This window comes from Tarenaya hassleriana, unplaced genomic scaffold, assembly GCF_000463585.1.
Source record: "Tarenaya hassleriana unplaced genomic scaffold, ASM46358v1 Cleome10, whole genome shotgun sequence".
Classification (NCBI taxonomy): Eukaryota; Viridiplantae; Streptophyta; class Magnoliopsida; order Brassicales; family Cleomaceae; genus Tarenaya; species Tarenaya hassleriana.
The window spans coordinates 2871710-2893110 of record NW_010960188.1 but is presented as its reverse complement, the minus strand read 5'-3'; the positions used below and the strand labels follow the sequence as shown (position 1 = coordinate 2893110).

General features: G+C 37.7%; 6 protein-coding genes across 7 annotated transcripts; 1 reads left to right on the top strand and 5 right to left on the bottom strand.

Moving 5' to 3' along the window:
• The first annotated feature begins 2344 nt into the window (after window positions 1–2344).
• LOC104802422 (SUMO-conjugating enzyme SCE1) lies at window positions 2345–4569 on the top strand. Its single transcript, XM_010526033.1, has 5 exons — window positions 2345–2461; window positions 2664–2747; window positions 3714–3866; window positions 3958–4071; window positions 4240–4569. The coding sequence occupies exons 1-5, from the start codon at window positions 2393–2395 to the stop codon at window positions 4300–4302; spliced, it is 483 nt and encodes a 160-aa protein (XP_010524335.1). The 5' UTR covers window positions 2345–2392; the 3' UTR covers window positions 4303–4569.
• A 190-nt stretch (window positions 4570–4759) lies between these two features.
• Window positions 4760–6722, bottom strand: LOC104802408 (3,9-dihydroxypterocarpan 6A-monooxygenase). 2 transcript variants are annotated; one of them, XM_010526021.2, is made up of 3 exons: window positions 5615–6719; window positions 5275–5528; window positions 4760–5109 (listed from the first exon to the last, which is right to left on the bottom strand). In XM_010526021.2, the coding sequence occupies exons 1-3, from the start codon at window positions 6545–6547 to the stop codon at window positions 4899–4901; spliced, it is 1398 nt and encodes a 465-aa protein (XP_010524323.1). In that variant the 5' UTR covers window positions 6548–6719; the 3' UTR covers window positions 4760–4898. The 2 variants fall into 2 exon arrangements, with proteins under 2 accessions (XP_010524323.1, XP_010524316.1); XM_010526014.2 differs by having other exon boundaries at window positions 4760–5528; window positions 5615–6722.
• A 232-nt stretch (window positions 6723–6954) lies between these two features.
• LOC104802399 (protein POLYCHOME-like) lies at window positions 6955–9383 on the bottom strand. The gene is made up of 3 exons (XM_010526002.1): window positions 9212–9383; window positions 8443–8802; window positions 6955–7871 (listed from the first exon to the last, which is right to left on the bottom strand). Exons 2-3 carry the CDS (start codon window positions 8788–8790, stop codon window positions 7479–7481), a joined length of 741 nt encoding a protein of 246 aa, XP_010524304.1. The 5' UTR covers window positions 8791–8802; window positions 9212–9383; the 3' UTR covers window positions 6955–7478.
• Window positions 9384–9950: 567 nt separating this feature from the next.
• LOC104804889 (mitogen-activated protein kinase kinase 7-like) lies at window positions 9951–10913 on the bottom strand. The gene has a single exon (XM_010529253.1). The coding sequence runs from the start codon at window positions 10911–10913 to the stop codon at window positions 9951–9953; it is 963 nt and encodes a 320-aa protein (XP_010527555.1).
• Window positions 10914–15113: 4200 nt separating this feature from the next.
• LOC104804888 (mitogen-activated protein kinase kinase kinase YODA-like) lies at window positions 15114–15911 on the bottom strand. Its single transcript, XM_010529252.1, has one exon. The coding sequence runs from the start codon at window positions 15909–15911 to the stop codon at window positions 15114–15116; it is 798 nt and encodes a 265-aa protein (XP_010527554.1).
• Window positions 15912–17192: 1281 nt separating this feature from the next.
• Window positions 17193–19937, bottom strand: LOC104802392 (transcription factor bHLH130). Its single transcript, XM_010525993.2, has 6 exons — window positions 19044–19937; window positions 18401–18663; window positions 18098–18274; window positions 17911–17976; window positions 17742–17810; window positions 17193–17647 (listed from the first exon to the last, which is right to left on the bottom strand). The coding sequence occupies exons 1-6, from the start codon at window positions 19462–19464 to the stop codon at window positions 17588–17590; spliced, it is 1056 nt and encodes a 351-aa protein (XP_010524295.1). The 5' UTR covers window positions 19465–19937; the 3' UTR covers window positions 17193–17587.
• Window positions 19938–21401: the final 1464 nt, after the last annotated feature.

Below are 21401 nucleotides of genomic sequence, written 5' to 3'. Positions count from 1 at the left end.
TGTGAGAAACCAAACTTTTTGATTGTCTCATCAAAGCGATGGTTCCAGCTCCTCGAAGCCTGCTTCAGTCCATAAATGGACCTCTGAAGCTTGCACACCATCTCCGAGTTCCTTGGATCGACAAAACCTTCGGGTTGTGTCATGTACACATCCTCGGTCAAGTTCCCGTTAAGGAACGCGGCCATATCTCATAGTCATAATATGCGACTATGGCAAGTAGGATCCTTATAGACTTCAGCATAACTACGGGCGAAAAGGTCTCATCATAGTTAATACCATGAATCTGACGGAATCCTTTCGCCATAAGTCGTGCCTTATACGTGTGCACGTTGCCATCCATGTCGGTCTTCTTCTTGAAGATCCACTTGCATCTGATGGATTTTATCCCTTCAGATGCATCAACCAGAGTCCATACTTGAGATACGGATTTCTCGTGACTGGGAATGAGGAACTCATGTTATTAGAACATGACGAGCCTACCACATACCAAGAGGCTATGGCGAATCCGGACTCCGAGAAATGGCGCGAGGCTATGAAGTCCGAGACGCAATCCATGTCAGACAACCAAGTAATGTATATATACATATGTAAATATATATATATATATATATATATTATTTGTGTATATATGTATATGTGATTTTTTATTTTATTTTTAAAAAATAAATTTTAAAATTCTGTAATTTTTTAAAAGTTTTTTTTTTAAAAATTGTGTATATATGTAAAAGTGTGTATATATGTAAATGTATAAGTGTGTCTATATATATATATATATGTATATAATTATGTATGTAGATGTATATTTGTATATATGTATATGTATATAATTGTGTATAGATATAAAAGTGTATATATATGTATATGTAATTTTCTATTTTATTTTTAAAAAATAAAATTTGAAATTCTGTATTTTTATTTTATTAGTTTTTAAAAAAAATTCTAGAAATTTTTTATTTTTATTTTTATTTTTATTTATTTTCTGACGTGGCTGGATGATGTGGCGAAATGTGCTGATTTGGCGAAATCTGTATGACGTGGCATGCCACATCAGCATTAAAATTGACGGAACTTAACGTCGTTTACGGATATGGGGGAAATTGTAACACATTTTAAGATTTTGTGTGGGAATTTGGAAATATTTGAAATCTGGTGTAGTTTTTTGTCAAATTAAAAATTGGTGTAGAAAATTAGAACTTTTTCGAAAATTTGTGGGAGAATATGGGATTATCCCTTAAATTTTATACGAGAGCGAGACCCTTGGGTCCTTGGGATGCACTTTTGCATGATTTATTTACAGTAAAATATTCTTTTCATAATTCAAAAATTCGTTGAATTTTTTATCCGATTACATTTCTAAAGATCGAAAAATTTATGCGAATATCTCTTTCGAGTTGAAAAAAAGTTATTCTCCATTCCTTATCGATTGAGCCATCTAATTTTGAATTTATTTATAGTAAGATATTGGTTTAGCCATTATGATATAAATATATATTATTATTTTTTTATACTTAAAACCGTTTTTATATCCCTTGGAATCAGACATCGTTCGGTTCCATAGATCGGACGATATTTCGGATAATAAACTTCCGATTCTATGTAATAAGCGGCAAATTTCCGATCGGACGATATTTAGAAAGAGTCGAATGCACAACCTCATAAAGATCAACTGAGATGAGATTTCTCCGCATAATTTTTTTTTATCAGAAACATTTCATTTGATTCGAATAATACGATCTCTTGTTAAAAAAATAATTTATAAGAACATATTGTAAGTATCAATTACTAACAAAAAATTAATAATGCGATCATAGATGAAAATATATTACTGGAATGAGAGTTTTACGTACTAATTAAACATATTCATTTGAAAACTGCAATTTGATTTTTTTTTTAAAACTAAACTTTCTAATTCTGATCGAAATTTTTTATTATTATTATAATATATATTATTAGAGAGGAAATTTATTTATTTATTTAACACGAATCCTAAGTTGTTTGGGCTGTAAAATTATTTTATGTATTGCTTTTAACACCTTTTTTTTTGTAGAAGTAGAAGAGAAAATGTGAACATGGAAGGCCCAAACTTGAATTTGGGCCACATCAAAGGCCAGAATCTTCGTTATCTTTATAGCCTTCGCGTAGATTTCACGCAATTCTTTATCCATTTGACTTTGTTATCCTTTGACCATTTGTTTTTGTTTTTTAAAATTACGAGACAGATATTCTCCGTGAAATCTGGGCCGTTGGATTTCCCTTTTCCTTGCTTCCGTAAGGGGCACTCCGGTCATTTCATAAGATTTCTCCCATCCCTCCCCCGTGGAATTAAAAAGGACGACAATTTCCGCAATTCCACGCACCCGGTAGAGACGATCCAGAGAGATTGCAGAGAGAGATGGCAAGTGGAATCGCGCGTGGGCGTCTCGCGGAGGAGAGGAAGGCGTGGAGGAAGAATCACCCGCACGTCCGTACTTCCTCCATCTCTCGCTCTGTTACTTTTTCCACTTTTTCTGTCTGAATTTTGATGGAGGGTTGGATTTGGTTGGGTCGGTTGATGTGTCTGCTCTTTTACTCTCTGATATCTTCTTCGGAATGCTGTCTGATTCTTCTGGTTTTCGTCTTTCCTGATTGTGTTTGTGGGTTGTGACGTTTCGATGGTGAATTAGGGTTTTGTGGCGAAGCCGGAGACTAGTCCTGACGGAACCTGCAATCTGATGGTGTGGCAGTGTACTATACCTGGCAAACCTGGGGTAAGTGTGAAGTATGAATTCTGTCTTAATAATAGAAGAGGGTTTGCTTCCATTTGCCTTCTTGTCGTGTATTTTACTTTTTTACAGTAGCGATGATGGAAATAAGGGTGATTTTGGGTCTGGTTTTTTGAATCATACGATGTTTATTGTTTATACGTACTGTTCTGCTTTGCACCTGATTAACATTATAATGTCTGTTCACGAGATTCTGACGCACACGTGTTCCGAGTTTCCAGAGGATTCCTTCTCGTTAGTCAGTGAACATGATTGATTGAGGCAGTCAGTTTACGAGATTCTGTCGCATCACTGCTCCACTTTTTGTGTTCCGAGTTTCTAGAGCTCTCCGCTTTTTGCGCAAATGAACCTGTTATGTTTCTCTCTTGTGGATTTTATTTATTTTGGGTTACTATAATCAAATGTACTTGAAGGAACTTGAGATAGATTACTGTTGTGTTCAATTTTTCCATTTTATGTTTCCACTTTTCTGCAAGATTTGTCGCATGGGTGCAAGAAGAGGGTTTGTTTTCGTTTTCCTTGTCTTGTAATTTAACTCTTATGTCTGGCTATTTCAGTTGCATGATTATTATTGAAATGAATTATTCTATTTGTTGGATGAGTAACGTCAGTATTTTTTTGCACGATAGATTGAGTTTTTTTACGAGATTCTGAGACATATTGCTTTCCAAGTTCAAAGCTTCTAGAGATTCCCTGTCCTTTATGTTGTGAACTCGGCTTATTTCTCTCTTGTGAGTTCTTATTTTTCTTTACAATAATGTATTTGTAGGGATGTGGAATGAGGTTTATGTATGGTCTCTGCTGTTGTGCTAATTATCATTTTTTCCATTTTGTGTTTGTATGTTACGTTTCTTTTGTACAACTCATGATGATTTGTTCCTCTTTTGGTTATGCATCATCGTGGTTACTCCCCATCTTTGCAAGTTCATGAAATCTGATTTGACATTGCAGACTGACTGGGAGGGTGGTTACTTCCCATTAACTCTGCACTTTAGCGAGGACTATCCAAGCAAGCCACCCAAATGCAAATTCCCTCAGGGGTTTTTCCACCCTAATGTTTATCCATCTGGAACTGTCTGTCTATCAATCCTTAACGAGGATTCTGTAAGTTCCTTCTATGTGTATTTGCAAGGTTTTCCCATATGTTCTAGCTGGAGTTAATGCGATTTCATTTCCTGTGATTTTACATGGACAGGGGTGGAGACCGGCCATCACAGTCAAGCAGATTCTCGTGGGTATTCAGGATTTACTGGACCAGCCAAATCCCGCAGACCCTGCACAGACAGATGGTTATCATCTCTTCATACAGGTTCAACTCTAATACCATATGTTGTTTTATCTTGCATGATCACTTATATAAACTTCTCTCTCTTGACATCATAATAAGTATGTCAAAAGTTGCAAAAGCATAATACAAAGTAATGTGACTTTCATGACACAAAATTTCATGCTCTGTGTAAACTCTGTCATGCCACAGGATCCGGCAGAGTACAAGAGGAGGGTTAGGCAGCAGGCGAAGCAGTACCCACCCATTCTCTGATCCCCTGCGTGTTCTTGAACACCGAACTGAAGCCCCTTTTACTTATTTGTCCAAATTAAAACAGCTTTTGTGATTAGAAAAAGAAGGAAGCATATGTGGTCATGATTTGTGTTGATGTAGGGTGAATGAAGAAGCTCTGCATTCAGGCTTCCAATACTAGAAGGCTCTTGTCAAACTGTTCATACGTAATTAGACATATCGTGCTACTCATCAGTTGGTGTTTTTCACCTCTCTCTCTCTCCTGCCTTAGTAAAGTTTGTTTACATATGTTGATGGTTTGCCGATCCTTTTTTATATATCTAATCTGTGCGATCAGTTCTTACCTGTGGGTGATAATGTTGTTCTGTTTATGTTTCTATCGCAAAAGTTTATGGCTTCTTGTACTTCCTCCTTGCCAATTCAGTCATGGAATTGCAGATGCTGCTGCTGGAGGAGCAAATTCTAGGTAGAACAAAAGCCTTCCAAACATATTTTTTCATTTAAGCATGAAATTTTTTTTGAGGTACCAAATCATTGTTTCCTTGTTACAGCCATACATCATGGGAAAGTCTTTATTATTATAACAAAGAGGTGACACCAACAGTGGCCAAAAGCTCTTAGAGAGGGTTGAAGCGATCAGTAGGGTGGCATAGGAGTGGTCGAGCCATCTCAGCAGCAAAACCAGGACCTTGGCTCAGATCAGCCTTCTCTCCACCAACAATCTGCCAGTCAAAGCGCTGAACCAATGCACCCACTGCCAAATGCATCACATACATTGCAAGTGATGCTCCTGCGCATCCTCTCCTTCCACTCCCAAATGGAAGGTACCTGAAATTCTGACCTTTAAACTCCATCTGATGCTCTCCTATCTTCTCCTCAGAGCTCTCTAGAAACCTCTCTGGCATAAATCTCTCTGGGTCCTTCCATAGTTCGGGATCTCTCATGATCGCGTATACGTTAACGAGCACACGGGTTTTGGACTTGACTAGGTACCCGTTCACTTGGCAGTCTTCCCCGCACTCCCTGATGATCAGAGGAGCTGAAGGGTGCAGCCTCAGGGTTTCTCTGATGACAGCTCGGAGGTACGGGAGATTTTCAACGTCTGATTCTTTTACCAGCCTCTTACTCCCAACAACAGTATCGATCTCTTCTCTTAGCTTTTTGAGTGCTTGTGGATGGTTAATCAATTCTCCCATTGCCCACTGCATGGCTGCCGATGATGTATCCGCCCCCGCCATGAAAATATCCTAGGAATGGAATTTCATACATTTTTTTTAATCGAATCTACTAACCAACGAAACTGGATGCCGAGTTGCAGGTCGAAGGAACCTACCAGCAAGAAAGATTTGATGTCATTTCTCGTGAGCTTCACCTCGGCAGCGGGGTCTTTGTAAGTCTCCAACAATATATGCAAGATGTCCTTCCTCGTCCTCACGGCATCAGAGCTCGCTTCCTCCATCACCTTTGCTTCATGCTCCTTTATGACCCTCTCCACAAGCCGATCATACTTCTTCATGGCTGCCACAAGCTTCTTCCCGTTCCCGGAGAAATCCAACACTTTCAAGGGTCCCAACACGTCCCCAATACTGACCTTCCCAGCGAATTCTAAACAGGTCTTGATCAACTCCTTGATCTCCTCCGCCTCATTATCGTTTCCTGAACACCTTGTGCTCATCGCCATCCTACATATGATATTGTTTGTGTAGGTCGTGAACCGGCCACCCAACTCACAAGGCCTCCTGTCTCTGCAACAATCGGCCACAGACTCAACGAGTTTGATCTTCTCCTCCTCCCTGATATCCGCGAATTTCTCGAGCTGTGGAACAGCAAGCAGCTTCGTCATGCACAGCTTCTTCATGAACCTCCAGTAATCACCATACTGCGCAAGGATGAACCTTGACCCTCTGTAAATGAAATACTCGGCAGATCCAAACTCGGGTCTCGAGCAGAAATTGAGCTCCTGGGTCTTGAAAATCTCCTTGGCCGAGGAAGAGTCGGATGCAACAACACAGGTGGAAGCCCCGAGCCGGATTGCCATAAGCGGGCCATACCTACGAGCCAGGCTCTGTAATGAGACGGGCAACACTCTGCCGATCAAATGAAGGTGACCAATGAAGGGTAAGGCGGGAGGGCTAGGAGGAGGTGGCTGCTTCTCAGCGATGGTTGGACCGCAGCATTTCAGTAGTCTTTTGAAGAAACCATTGAATGCAAAGGCAAGGACGAAGGACGTTAAGACAAGAGAGTTAGCGTTGAGTCCGAAATCCATCAGTGTTTGTGAGGGGTTTTTTTTTTTTTTTTGGTGTTCTGACTTCTAAGTAGGCTTTGTATTTATTAAAAAAAAGGCTTAATGGAGGGACTAAGGGGGAATCTAGTTCGTGAAATTCCTCTGTGAAGAGAAGACAAGACATGAGAAGTGATTTCCACGAAACTGACATATTCTTCCATTAGATTCCGAACTGTAAGAGGACAAAACAAATTGACAAGTAATAATAATAATAATAATAATAATAATAATAATAATAGTAGTAGTCCTTTCCTTTGATTATTTCGTATATACATCTTTGTATACGGTCCCCTTTGTAGATCGGCAATCAATCCTGTAAACTGGCAAAACAAAAAAGGACAAATCAGAGCAAGAATCTTTGTGACTGTAACCACTACAGATTCCTTCGGTGGACAAATAAAAAAAAAACTCAAAAGGCTCAAGCAATTCTTCTGTACATTCACACAAAAATGAAACCGACTCAAAAGGCACACCAGAAGAGCATGAAACCCTAAAGCAGAGATTTGTCCGTTAGATGTCTAAAGGATAGAATCTGAACCATAGTATGGTCTATCATCATGATGCTTGTGCAATCATCAGAAGAAGAAAAACAAAGAAGAAAAAGGATGAGACTCCTATGACATATATCATCAGAGAAGATGACTGGCTAACCCTCCTAGTAAAACTCCTATGATGTATCATCAGAGGAGATGATTTGACCCACCTAGCAATATCATCAGAAAAATGACAACTCTGCCTAAGAATCCTACAAGTTTATGAACATATTTTCACCAGTGGGTGATGGATCCATCAAAATCCCTATCTGCCATCATCAGAAGATGATGTGTGCTCACTGTGCGGGTCCCCTTTCTTCACTCACACAGCCTCTTCATTCCTTTTCTTTTTCTGAGAACGAAAAAAGAAGGGGATCGGATCACCGCATTGACATTAGTGTCCGAACCCTTTTCTCGCGCTCCGCCCTCTTTGCACTAGGAGTGCTCTTCAGTTTCTGAATCTCTTCCATCACGACCTTCTCTACTTTGTCAATAGAGTTGAGCAGTTTCTTCTGCGGTGTGAGGGACTCTGATTCTCCACCGCAATGCTCTTTGGTTATGTCGAGAAGTATCTTGTGGACTGTGGCAGTGGAAGGCGGGCAGCTACGTTTCAGTCCCACGGCTGGAGCTGGAGTGACCATAGAGCTGTTGTGCTCGAGCTGAGCTCCTGTCAGCGGCACTGGAGAATCAAGAACCCCTACTTGTCGGGGAGTAGGAGTCTCAACTTCTCGGCCATCGACTTCTCCCATACGAGATCTTCTCCTCTCAATAGCCTGATTCATGGAAAGATAAAGAAGATAATATAAACAGCCAGGCTAAGCAAGCCTCGGCACCATTTTGCAATTCTTGCAGAGGCTAAGTAAGCCTGTGACAGACTGCTGAAATCTGGCAATGCAAACAGATATTGGGATTTAGAAAGTGCTCTCATGCTAGAGTAAAACTGTGGAGAGGTGAAAAATAAATAAACACCTTTTGGCCGGACAAGCTTTAGCCTGCAGTTTTCAGTTGACCATGATGTAAAAAATTGTGAGGGCAAAACTAATCTTAGGATTAACTGCTAATGCTAAACAAAATATAATAGCACTAAATACCAAGTCCAAAATGCATTGACATTGACAGACAAGGCAGGAAGATATTAGATTTAAACATTAGGGAGCAAAATTTTTGAGAAACCTACAGAGAGAACATAGAAAAAAAACATTTTGCATCTAAATCTACAGAGAGAGTAAGCAAGACAGTTACTATCATCAGCCAGAGTAAGACGCACAGTTACAAACAAGATTAATTGTCTGACCTAAACAACCTAATATGGACCTATCAATTCACAGAAAGATCGTGGCTTACCCTTACGATCGCAGTAATGTCACGGAGGGGTGTTCGGGGATACCAAGAAGGCAAAACACTGGTCGAAGCACGTCCCATTCTGCGCCTGGCAGCCCCAGCAGGTGTATTCTCCCTTCCCTGTGGCAATCTAAATGGGGTCAGACCTCTACGATTTCCTAGCCGCCTCGCAAACCCGCCTCTATACACCAAGGGTCTTGGTCCAACGGGTCCAAATGCTGCAGTCCCAGTATTCCCAAATGTACCGAGCGGCAAAGCTGGCTCGTCAAGAAAAACATCATTTTGACGTCTGTTGAGGAATGCAGCAGCATGATCAACCGGCCTCTCCAAACGATCCCTTGATGCTGACATCGTGATCAGGTTCTGACCAAAAACGGAAGCCATTAGAGCATGCAAAGTTTGATTTATCAACCATCAAGAGCTGCCCGTATCACTTCCACGGAAAATTTCAAACCGCATATACTAAACTGACCATCCAGTAGAATATCTAATTCCCATTTCTTGCTACTGAAACAACGAGCCTAGGGTTTCTGGTATCGAAGAAGACTCGGTTTTCCACCATAAACAGACCTCCTCGTGAAAATTGAAACCAATAAACCTCAAGCAGCGGAAATCAGAACCATTCGCACCACGAAACTCTCACGAAACGAGGATTAACTCCCGTTAGTGAACAAAATCGAACAAACAGAGACTTAAACAACCAAGAACCCACAAGAATGGCGAAAATCCAGGCATTTGCATCACCGAGCGACACATTTCACAGTGAATTTACCTTGAACCTTCAATAAACTTGAGATAAAGCTCCAAAAGGCTTGTGGGCTAAATTTGAAGAGGCGGCATAGAGAGAAGAGGATCAGGCCAATCTCTGAAACTCCTCTGTAGGCGGGTTTTGATATAATACCAGAGGGAAGAATTTTCGAGGTTGGCACGTGCGAGCTCCGTTTTCAACTTTCAAATTTCCCTCATGGGCGGGATAAACATTCGGCTTCATTTTATTTATTATTTTACCCTTTATTGGACCGAACAATTATTGGGCTTTTATTGGGCCGGTTTTTATCTGTTGGTTTGGGCCCAGTTTGGAAAGGCCTATCCAGTGCATGAGATACCACTGAAATTCCAGTACGTCGTCACTTCCCAGGAAAAAAAAAACATTTTGTACAGAAAACTGTTTTATGATTTATAAATGTCAAGAACTATTATTAAAATCAAAACAAATGTATTAAAATTAAGAAATATAACATTCAACAAAGCACCAATACGTTAGATTTCTAAAGTTATGTTATTGAAAGGTTCCAAAAAGTTAGTGTCACGAAATGTATTTTGAGAGTTTGTGTGTGTATATATGTATATATGTGTGTGTATATATGAAATAGAATTTGAAGAAGACAAACACCTCAAACTTTATTTCATTAATTTCACGTTTACAACCAAAAAAAAAAGATGATTTCAGCATTACATAATAGAGACATTGGAGATTTCAGGTTTGGGAGAAATATTGGGACTTTCGTAAACTATGGGGGTTTGGGAGGAATAATCTTCAACTTCAGGGGTCTCTTTGCAATATTATGCAACTGCGATTCGGGTTTAGGTTTCCTTTTGATCTTGAGAATCAACAGCTTCCTCTCGGCTTTCTCCTCCTCCGCATTCTGATTCTTCGTCTCCTCTTCTTCCTCTGAGCGCAAGAAGGGATGGGCCAACAACGAAGAAGCACTTCCTCTATCTTCTGGTTTTCTTGCGAGGCAAGTTTCCAGAAACTTCCTTGCATCGGAAGGCAGAGTGGCCGGAATCTGAGGTGTCTGGTCTAGCAGGAAGGCGTCCACGAGATCTTCAGAGTCTTGCTCCTCCGGCCATGGCGGTTCTCCGGTCAACATCTCCAACACAATGCATCCCAACGACCATAGATCTAGGGCTTTTACGATTCTGCCATCGGAGACAGACTCCGGCGACATATACAGCGGTGTGCCCGCAAACGGTATTGAGTTAGGTAATTCATCCCCATCGCCCCTCGACAGCCCGAAATCCGCAATCTTTATTTCGAAGGACGAGGATGATGTGGGGAAGACGAGGAGGTTTTCGGGTTTGAGATCGCAGTGGACGTAGCCGAGGCTGTGGATAGAGACCAGACCTTCGAGGATCATACGCGTGAACTGGATGATCATCCCGTCGGACAATCTCCCGTTGTCGTGGCCGTTCACGAACGATCTGAGGCTTCCACGCTCCGCATACTCCAGGTGCATTCTGTATACTACACCGTCTTTGGTGACAGATTCTTGCAGGGAGTCCCCATAACATTGGACGATTCTAGGACATCCACGGAGTTTGGAGAGAATGTGCATCTCCTTGTTCAGCTCCTCGTATTCTCTCGAGCCTGATGTCTTCACGGCGGTGTAATGGAGCGTGCCGTCGCGTTTCTGGAACTTGTAGAGACTGACGGAACCGTAGGAGCCGCTGCCGAGAAGTTTCACGAAATCCATCTTCAGTCTTCGAAGGCGTTGCAATGGACAAGTGATCTTGCTAGTCTGTTTTAGATCCAAAACCCTAGAAATTTTCGTACTAGAGTGTAAGGAAGCGAGAAAAATGCTGATTAAATATATTTCGACTTGAGTCGGTTATCGATTTTCTCCGAGTTGATAAACTCGCTGTTTATGATATAATTAAACTCTTTTTGATTTATTGTTATTTTATTATTATCCTTCCGAGTTAATTTAATTTGTTTCATAATTGTTATATCCCATGCGACGCCGGCGCACCAGAAAAAAGGAGAGGAAAGAAAACAAGTGGAAGTGGGCATGAATAATTGTGAGAAGGAATATTAATTTACTCAAAATCGAACCCTAGCTTCTGAGCTTTGATTTGATACTGAAAAAGGGTTGGGTTCTATTAGATTTGTTTAGGTAACGGATAAAATTAAAATAGTTAATTACTTGAAAAAATTATAACACTTGATTTCCAAAACTTCCTTTTTTATCTCTCTTTCTTGTCTCTAAATTTTTTCGACATCCAAAACAAGTTTATTATAGAATCTTAGATTGTATCTCTCAAGATTTGCGTGATAAAACGTTATTATATTATTGATAATCGAATGTGTTTAAATATACAGCATAGTTTTTTCTTAATAGAACTCTTAATTCCTATATTAATGATAAGAATATATAAATCTAATATAAATAATTAACAAACATACTAATATCTAATGAAACTGTTCATATTTTTCAATAGTATCAACAACAACAAAAAATTGCGTGCCGATTATGCGTCTCCTCCGCCTATTTTTGGAAGATATTTTCCATTTTTTTTTTAACTCGAATCAACTGTTTCTTTCCATTTTTATTTTTTCTAAAAATCTGTTTTACCAAATGATAATAAAACTTAATCCCCAATTGTATTTGACATATTTAATGGAAATAAAAAAGAATTTTATATATAAAAAAGGAAGAATCTAAGTGGAGTGGCCTAGTTCCAAATTCAAATCCATTGAGAACAAATATTGTATAAAAAAACCTTAGACAATTGGATCCCACAATATTTATCTCAACCATTCAAAACTTTTTATATAATAAAAAGATAAAAATCACCTAAAAATAGAAAAATTAAGGGAAAATAATAAAACAAAAACATGTACTTTTTTTATTATAAAAAAACTCTATACGTGAATACGAATTATATATCAAAATTTTTTGAGATATTTGTATCCGCATAAATATTCGATTTTGTTATCCGTATCCGAGCCATAATTTTTGGATATCCGTAAAAATCACGGATATTTGCAATATTTGTATCCGAGCTACAATATTATAAAAATTTGAATTAAAATTAAATAATAAACTCAAACACAAATAAAATATATAAACTATTTAATATAAACGATATTCACAATTTAAATTTCATAATTTAAACATTTCAAATCAATTCAAATACAAATACAATTATAATTTATCACATGAAAATATATTTAAAGTTCAAAATTTAAAATAGTAAATATAATAACTCTTCATATTCAAAAGATTAAATATTCTAAACTTCAATATCTATAAAATATTTCTCGAATTTCCTTAAAAATGTATAAATATTAAGCATTTTAAATATTTATATCAAATTATTTTTATATTTAATAATATTATTACAAAGTACGGATCGGATATGTCGGATAATTCGATTTTGATATTCGTATTTGATATATATCTGACAAATATCTCAAAATAAATATTCATATCTGATCCATAAACTCCGGATATCCAAATTTTTAGTTCGGATACAAATCGAATAACGGATTGGTTCAATTTTTTCGGATATTTTGTCCAGTTCTACTTATATTTACTCGCAGAAATATACATGTAATTGATAAAATCTAACAAATAAATCTATAAACTCATACGCAAAAAAAAATGCGATAAAAAATCTAATGCGATATTATTTTAATAAATAAATTTATAAATTTAAAAATTAATAATAAAAATAAAAATAACAATACAATAATAATAAATAAATAAATAAATATTGTAATTTTTTATTTTTGTTATTAAATTAATAATTTATTTATTTATTAAAATAATATCACATCAATTTTTTACCGTATTTTTTTAATATTTGCGTTTAGGGACTTATTTGTTAGATTTTATAAATTACATGTATATTTTTGCGAGTAAACATAAGTATAGTTTTGTTTGTAAAAAAAAAGTCCAGTTTTTTTTTTACATTTGAAAAGTACAAATTATTTTTGACGATTTTCCAAAAATTAACAAACGTGGCTAAAGAATTGGCCATACCAAGACCAAATCGATTTTATTCTAAAAAATAAAAAATAAATGAAAAATCTCGCAAAATCATGCAAGATTATTCCTTTCACCAAATATATCGAAAAAGATTCACACTTAGTCCGTGATAAGGTAAACAAAACAACAACGATCCATCTCGTGATGATGTCTTCCTATTTATTGCGGAACTTTCAGGTTTCAAATCTCAAGCTTTGAACGGGGATGGTTTTTATTTTGGATTTTTTGCTTTAGTTTTTGGATTTTGGTTTTTAGTTTTTGGTTTTTGGATTTTGGATTCTATAATATTTGAAAAAAAAAAGTAGTTTTTGGTTTTTCATTGATTTTTCTATTAAAATGGTTTTCCAAGTTTTTAGGGAAAGTAAAAACTTGAATGGTAGTTTTTTTGGTTTTTAGATTTTAAAAACTCCCAAAACTATAACCATTCAAGGGTTCAATCTCCCTCATGAGCATGATTTATTAGATATGTAAATTTAACGAGTTCTTTAAGTTTATGTAATAGACATATATATGTAATCTAATGTACATCTCCTATATAAAGCTCTCTGTAATCTAGTGTTTGCACAATTCTCCATCACAAAACCTTATAATATAGAAGTCGGTTATACTAGTTGTGTGTGTGTGTATATATATATATATAATTGCATCTCGCAGGCAATAACTTTCATCTCTTTTTCTGTGCACTTTCTCGGCATCCAAACACACAAATGCTCAGCAAAATCTGAGAAGGTGGTTTTAAAACAAGAAGCTTTGCCACATGGGTATAGAAAAGTTCCAAGCTTTTTAATGAAAATGGCAATGCAAACCCTAATCCATGTGGTGACAGGAACAAGCTCCTGAAATTTCTGTTGGAAGTGTGCCCTCGAAACTCAAGAAAAGAAGTTGAAGACCCGGAGAATCGCTGAAGAAGATGAAGAAAACGCAGGAAAAAACAAAGTCAACCGAGTTGACGGATGAAGTCAAGTTGAAGAAGAAGTTGTGTTTGTGTTTTAAATTTGTGGCGGGTAGGTTGGTTATTATTATTGTCCTATAATACACACGTATTGGTGAGAAGGAAATGTAACCGCAGAGTTAAAAGGCTCTAAATCCTACTAATTTCGCGGATGTGCAAAATAAAAGGGTTTGTGTTAGGGTTGGGCATTTAAACCGGTGATTAGCGGGCTTGCGGATATTCGATCTCACGGGTATTTGACATTCAAGGAAGATGAAAACGAATATTAAAAGGTTTCAAAGATTTAGAAAACGGATAAAAGTGGATACCAATATATATATGAAAAGACAAAATGACCCTTATACTTCTAAACTATTTACCAAAATATCTAGGTTTTATAATATTTCTATTGCCATCTTAACTCTTTCAATTTCAAAATGATTTTGTATCTTTAAAAAACTTTTTAGAAATTTATGTATATTATCATATTTAAAGAAATTTCGAACTTTAAATGAGTTTTTGGATCAAATTAAATATATATGATTTTGTTGGATATTTGATTTAATTTTAAATCGATGAATCTTATATATATATATATATATATAGATACGGGTACTCGCGGATATCCGAATATTGCGAAAGAAAGATAGAGATAACATTTATCTAAAATCCGTAAAAACGAAAACGAAGATGGGTATCTAAAAAACACGAGTATGCGCCCCATGCCTATCTCTATAGTTCATGTCGCATGTTCGGTGATTCACAATAGAGCATTGAGAGATATAATTTGTGTGTGTGTGTGTATGGTTTTGAAAGAAACGACAGGCACCAATGTTAGTTCTTCTAAAAACTCTCACTCGCCATATCCAACACGTACGCACGCTCACACAAACACAGAAAGTCGAGAGACGCAATGGTGAATCGATTGGGTTCTCCTCCTCCGCGTTATGATTCTTTTCTTCTTCTTCCTCTCAGAAAAAGAAGGGATGGGCCAACAACGAAGAAGCGCTTCCTCTGTCTTCTGGTTTTCTTGCGAGGCAAGTTTCCAGAAACTTCCTTGCATCCAAAGGCAGACACTCGGGAACCATAGGTGTACGGCCAGCCAGCAGGGCATGCATGACATAATCCACGCCTTTCTCCTCCGGCCATGCCGATTCTCCGGTCAACATCTTCAACACAATGCATCCCAACGACCACAGATCTAGGGCTTTTACGATTCTGCCCTCGGAGACAGACTCCGGCGACATATACCGCGGTGTGCCCACAAACAACGGACCATGCGATTCATCCCCATCGCGCCTCGACATCCCGAAATCCGCAATCTTTATTTCGTAGGAGGAGGATGATGTCGGGAAGACGAGGAGGTTTCCGGGTTTGAGATCGCAGTGGACGTAGCCGAGGCTGTGGATAGAGACCAGACCTTCGAGGATCATACGCGTGAACTGTCTGGCCATCCCTTCGGGCAATCTCCCGTTGTGGTGGCTGTTCATGAACGATCTCAGACTTCCACGCTCCGCATACTCCAAGTACATTCTGTATACTACGCCGTCTTTGGTGAAAGATCCAGCCAGGCAGTTCCCGTAACATTGGACGATTCTAGGAACACCTCTGAGCTTGGAAAGAATCTGAACCTCTTTGTTCAGCGCCTCGTAGTGTCTGCAGTCTGAAAACTTCACGGCGGTGTACTGGGGCGTGCCGTCGGGATTCTGGAACTTGTAGAGAATGACGGAACCGTAGGAGCCTCTGCCGAGAAACTTCACGAAATCCATCTTCGTCTTCCAAGTACAAGTGATATCTCGATAATCTGTTTTAGGTCAAAAACCCTAGCAAAGTGTCATAACATGAGAAACATGCTGAATAAATAATATATGTTGACTTGAGTCGGTTAACCTCAACGCCGTTATAATATAAACTCTTTTTAATTTTTTTATTATTATCTTTCCGAGTTTATTTCCTAATTGCTATAAACACTGCAACGTGGCGCACAGCAAAAGGATGGGGCATGCATTATTTATTGTCAGAAGAAATATTGATTTACTCAAAATCAACAATATCTTATAATTAGATTCTGATAGATTACGTACCATGTCTAAGAATAAAATCTTATTATATTATTGATAGATCGAATGAATTTAAACATGTAACGTAGTTTTATCTAAATAGAATTCCTAATTCAAATCCTAATGATAGAAATATATATAAATCTAATCTAATCTAAACTCTATACAAACTCAAACTCTTCTCATATTTTTCCAATACAAAAATATTTCAAGTTCTATTCAGTCAACTAACGTGATAACAAGTCGACCAATTATCTACCCTTGGTTGAACCAATTATTTCACAACCGTACCAAATTTATGGATACAGACGAGTATATATGACCTATATATGTAACTAGGGGTACAAACCAAGCCGCGCATCGCGAGTTGGCTCACGAACCGACCCATATTTTTCCGAGTTAGGTTCAAATATTTTGAGCTCAGAAAAAATCGGGCCAAACGAGGCAGTCTGTCACGAGCTGGGCTGGCTTGCCGACCAGATTTTTTTTTTTTAAAATTTATATATTTTAAAATATTTTTATATACAAATTATGTTTTTATTACATATATTTAGTTTTTTTTTGTTTAAAATTTTATTTTTTGTATTATATTTAAATATTTTAAATATTAAAATTAGTTTTAAAATTTTTTTAGTATTAAAATTTATTTTTAAAATTTATATATTTGGCTCGCGGACCGACTCGTTTTGTTCGCGGATTAAAACGATATGGGGCGAATTGATATATTTTTGACTCGTTAAAAAATGGATTGGACTGGACTAAAATTTTTCCGGATCGGAACAACTAACGAGTCGGGATGGACTGGGCCGGATTAGCCCGTTTTACACCCTATATGTAACAACGAGTTCGTTAAGTTCATGTAACAGATAAAGTCGGGCTACACAAGTTTTTATTTGGTAATTGGATCTCGTGTACCGAAGTTCACGCTAATTTTCGGGGTTAGGAGAAAGCCATGTGAATAATCCCTCCCCAATTTTGAAGAGTTCGAACTTGGGAAAATATATAAGCTTGTATCTTCCCGGTTAAGAAACAATGGCTTTCTTTCCCGCCTCTCGTTTCTCGTCTCTGTTTTCCATCTATTTTCTCTGCACTTTCTCGGCATCCAAACACGAGTTTGGCAAAAACCTGAGAAGTACTGCTGTGTAAAACTAGAAACAAGAAGCTTCGCTACACGGGTATAGAAAAGCTGCGAGCTTTTAACGAAAATGGCAATAAAATCCGGAGATCAAGCCGTATGATCGATCTTTATTCCGGGAACTTGTTGAGAAAGCTTGAAAGCCATCGAATTCCGTTCCCGAGAAAATTATTAGTGAAAAAAAAGATGATTTCTCTATGCTTTTCCTCAATCCTATGTGCAGTGCAAAATCTGGTTACGCAGGTTCTTCCTACATCTCCTTCTCCTCCTCGTTTACGCACCTGCAGTTGGCTCGGATTTCGCTCAGAACCTGCATACATCGAGGAAGATTCTCTCACCAATGAAAGCCAGATGAATGTTTGTTCAACCTTGGATTCTATTCTCGGAATGATTCTGGAGATTACCTTAAACTGTCTTTGGAGATCTTTGATGTATTCCACAGCCAAATCTAACATATCCGATGTGTTTGTTTGCTGTTTAACCATTGAAACGTCGATGATGAAGATGACGGGTTCGAGATTTAGAACACGTGATAAATGGTTTGAAGAGTAATACCGCCATATATGTATATACCTTATTCATGTTCGGAACAAGCTCCTGTAATTTCCTCATACGTTCGCTTATCCGAGTTCTTCTCACCTGACAAATCAGAGGGAAAAAAAGATGTTCTTTTTAAGGAAAAGTTTTTTTCAGACATGCTTATTTCCTGCTGTTCTGAATCTTTTTTTGTGTTCTCAAGGGCCGAAACTCGGTAACTCACCCTTTCAGCGATGCTTCGAGGATGAGTGGCGCATCCACGTTTGGCTCGTATCTTGCAAGGAACGGAACCTTGGAACTGAAGATACTTGTCCATGGAGACCATATCCGAGGATGAAGATGTCGTTGGCAAGCTCAGGTGATGAGACAGCAACTGGATCGGATTCCCACTCTCGCCGTTCTGAACAAGAATAGGCATCATTCAGTTCGGTTGTCAGATACAGTTTCCATCCAGTTCAACCGAGAACAGAACGTGATCGGACTGAACAGAACGAGACCAAACCGATAAGAACGAAAATATCGATACCTGAGCTCCGGAAAACATCCTCCAGTCATCGCCTGGTTCTCTTTTCATCGAGAAATCCTCCACGAAGCTTGACGGGTCGTTCCAGTGAGCATATTGGAAAGTCGAGGAGATAGTCTCGCTCCCGATTTCGGATATCTGAGAGAGCATTCCGAGCGAAGAAGGTGGCCGAGACGACATGCTACAACGGCGCTTCAATCTGTTTGGAGATGGACTCTGTTCTTCCTCGGTGCCGTAGTTCAGTAAACTCCTGAACGAACCAAAGCCTGCAGCATCAGACAAGGAAACACAAAAACCGATCGATTCAGTCGATCAAACTCTGACATGAACTGTAGAATCAAAATGTTCGTGACCAAGTTTCTGACTTTGTATTTGTTGCATCTTGACCCAGTGGAGAGAAAGCTTACTTTCCGGGAAAAGAAAATTGGTTCGATTGCGGGTTTTTCTTGCTTACTCAGAAAGGTGAAAACTTTACATTTCTAATCTTTCGCTAGCAAGAAAACAGTGCTGGATTCTTGCCCAGAACGAGAAATCATCCAAAAATTCGAGTCAAGACGATCAAATGAAGGAAAGTTTGCATCTTTTCCGGTGAAAGAGTCCAAGACCATTTCCGATGAGCTGTTTTTTTTTTTAAAAAAAAAGGTACCGTTTTGGACGGAGAGATTCGTGAACATCCCGGCCGGGGAACTGCTTTGACGAACAAGACCGGATTCAGCGGGCTTCGTGTGATGATGATCCATACCCAGAAACCGATACGATCCATCCATGGCAACAGAGCTCATAATCCCTTTGCCCGCGAATTGCGGCGGCGGCGGAGCGGCGGCGTCCACTGCAGAAACCGGAGACTTATCCTCGAACTGGCTCAGGTTCGGAGAACCCAAATCACTGGTTCCGCCATTAGAGCTGACGAATCTGGAGATCAACCTGTCGGAATCAAACCCACCTTTTCCGTCATCGGCGAAGGCGGCGAGAAGCGAGCTCGGGGCGGATCGAAACCGGAGAAGACCCGATCCGGAAGCGATGTTATTATTAGGGTCGTAGACATGGTGATGGGTATTGGAATCCATGGACGAGGAACGTAGATTAGTAGCTATATCGCTCTGTTTCTCCGAGGTGGGGAAGAACACATGGCACAACGCATCTTAATAATGCTCAACGTCAACTGTTCCGGCGAATTCGGATTCCCGGAGGTAGAATCTCAGCTATTTTTTTCTCGTGTGGCGTCGTCACTTTCTCGGGAAAATTACTTCAGCTTGAGATGCAAGCGGGTAGGGATTTGGAGATAAGAACTTGAAAACGAAGCAACCCGACCCGAAAGCTTCTTCCCAAGAAGAAGATGGAGAAGAAGAACAGAGAGTTTCCCTTTGCTTTCTTCTCAGAAATAGCTGAAAAATAATTGATCTTCCTCTTCCTCTTCCTCTGAGTTTCTGTGCCAAAAAGCTTTAATAACTGAAACAGAGCAGCCGACTGGAAAAAGCAGCTAAAAGGAGAACAATTTTTTTTTTTTATAAATTTTAAAAAATTGTGGAAAAGTTTGCAAGAAAACCGTCATTTTGTGCCGCCTGTGAGATAGTGTCACGGAACTGCCATAAATAAACAGTTTTTTTTTTTTTTTAATATTTTAGCATTAAATAAAATTAATTTTTATAGTGGAAAAAATAATTGTATAAATAAAACTATTACGGTGTTGTCCCCTTGTTTTCTGTTTCATACAGTGTGAGGCATTCTGTATTCCGGCTGAAAGAGTATGTATACGTATACGTATTTATGTATATGTACACCTTTGATTCATTTATATGGACCTATGGAGAGCATGTGAATTGAGTAAATATAACATTGACTGCAATTAACATAACTGACGCTAAGTTTTATTATTATTATTATTATTATTATTATTATTATTATTATTATTATTATTACTAATAAAAAAAACTTTGCACAAGGATTTAATGGTTCAATTCGTATCCAAATAAAAAATTTGAATATCCGAAATTACGTATCGGATATAGATATTAGTTTCAAAATATTTTGCGGATAAAGATATCAAAATTGAATTATTTGTTATATCTGATCTGATTCACACTAATAATTTAGTAATTAATTTCTATTTTCTGGGTAATTTTAAAAACAATATATACGGTTTTTACGGATATGAATATATTAAAAAATAAAATAAAAATTCCTTTATATCATATTTTAGATCAGATACAAATTAATATTCGTAAATATATACATTTTTTACAAATATCTAAAACTATGGATATTAAAAAATTACACATCAAATGTAGATAATAAAATTAAATATTTACACAGATTGGATACATATATTTAAAAAAAAATTGGATATCTGATTTTCAACCCTAGTTTTAATTACTTGCAACTAACAAGATATTTAACTTAGAATGCATGGTTTCATTTCTGATTCATACATGTGTATCCACATTCACGCATTTCACAAATCACGGTCCAGAATTCGTCAACTCGGCATATGAATTCATTCATAATTAATAACGTAGGTGATATGTATATATATATATACACACACATTTTCATTAATGTATCACTCCTAATTAACTTCGTTCCATCATTTAATTTTAATACTCCAAATGATTATTCAATTGTAGATTTCAGTGAGATTATTAGGTTGAATATGATGAGAATTTATGGTAGAAAACTCTCTCCATTAAAATGTATAATGTAAGAAAATTTTAATAATAATAATAATAATAAATAATAATTTCACTCGTAAATAATGAACTGCATTATTTAGAATCTAAATTTTGTGTTATCAAATCTAACGTATCTGACGTACCATAAATTCAATATTCCATTTCCGGCGAAGTGGACAATTATTGGATTCTATTGCAATTATAAAGTCAACCAGACTACGCTTAAACGGTGACGGCGTTAACACCTCGGGGGAACAGAAACAGAACTTATTTATTAGGTATCGTTGTTGGGGAATTACTAATCTGTATGCGATGTACGGTACACCCGCACGCGA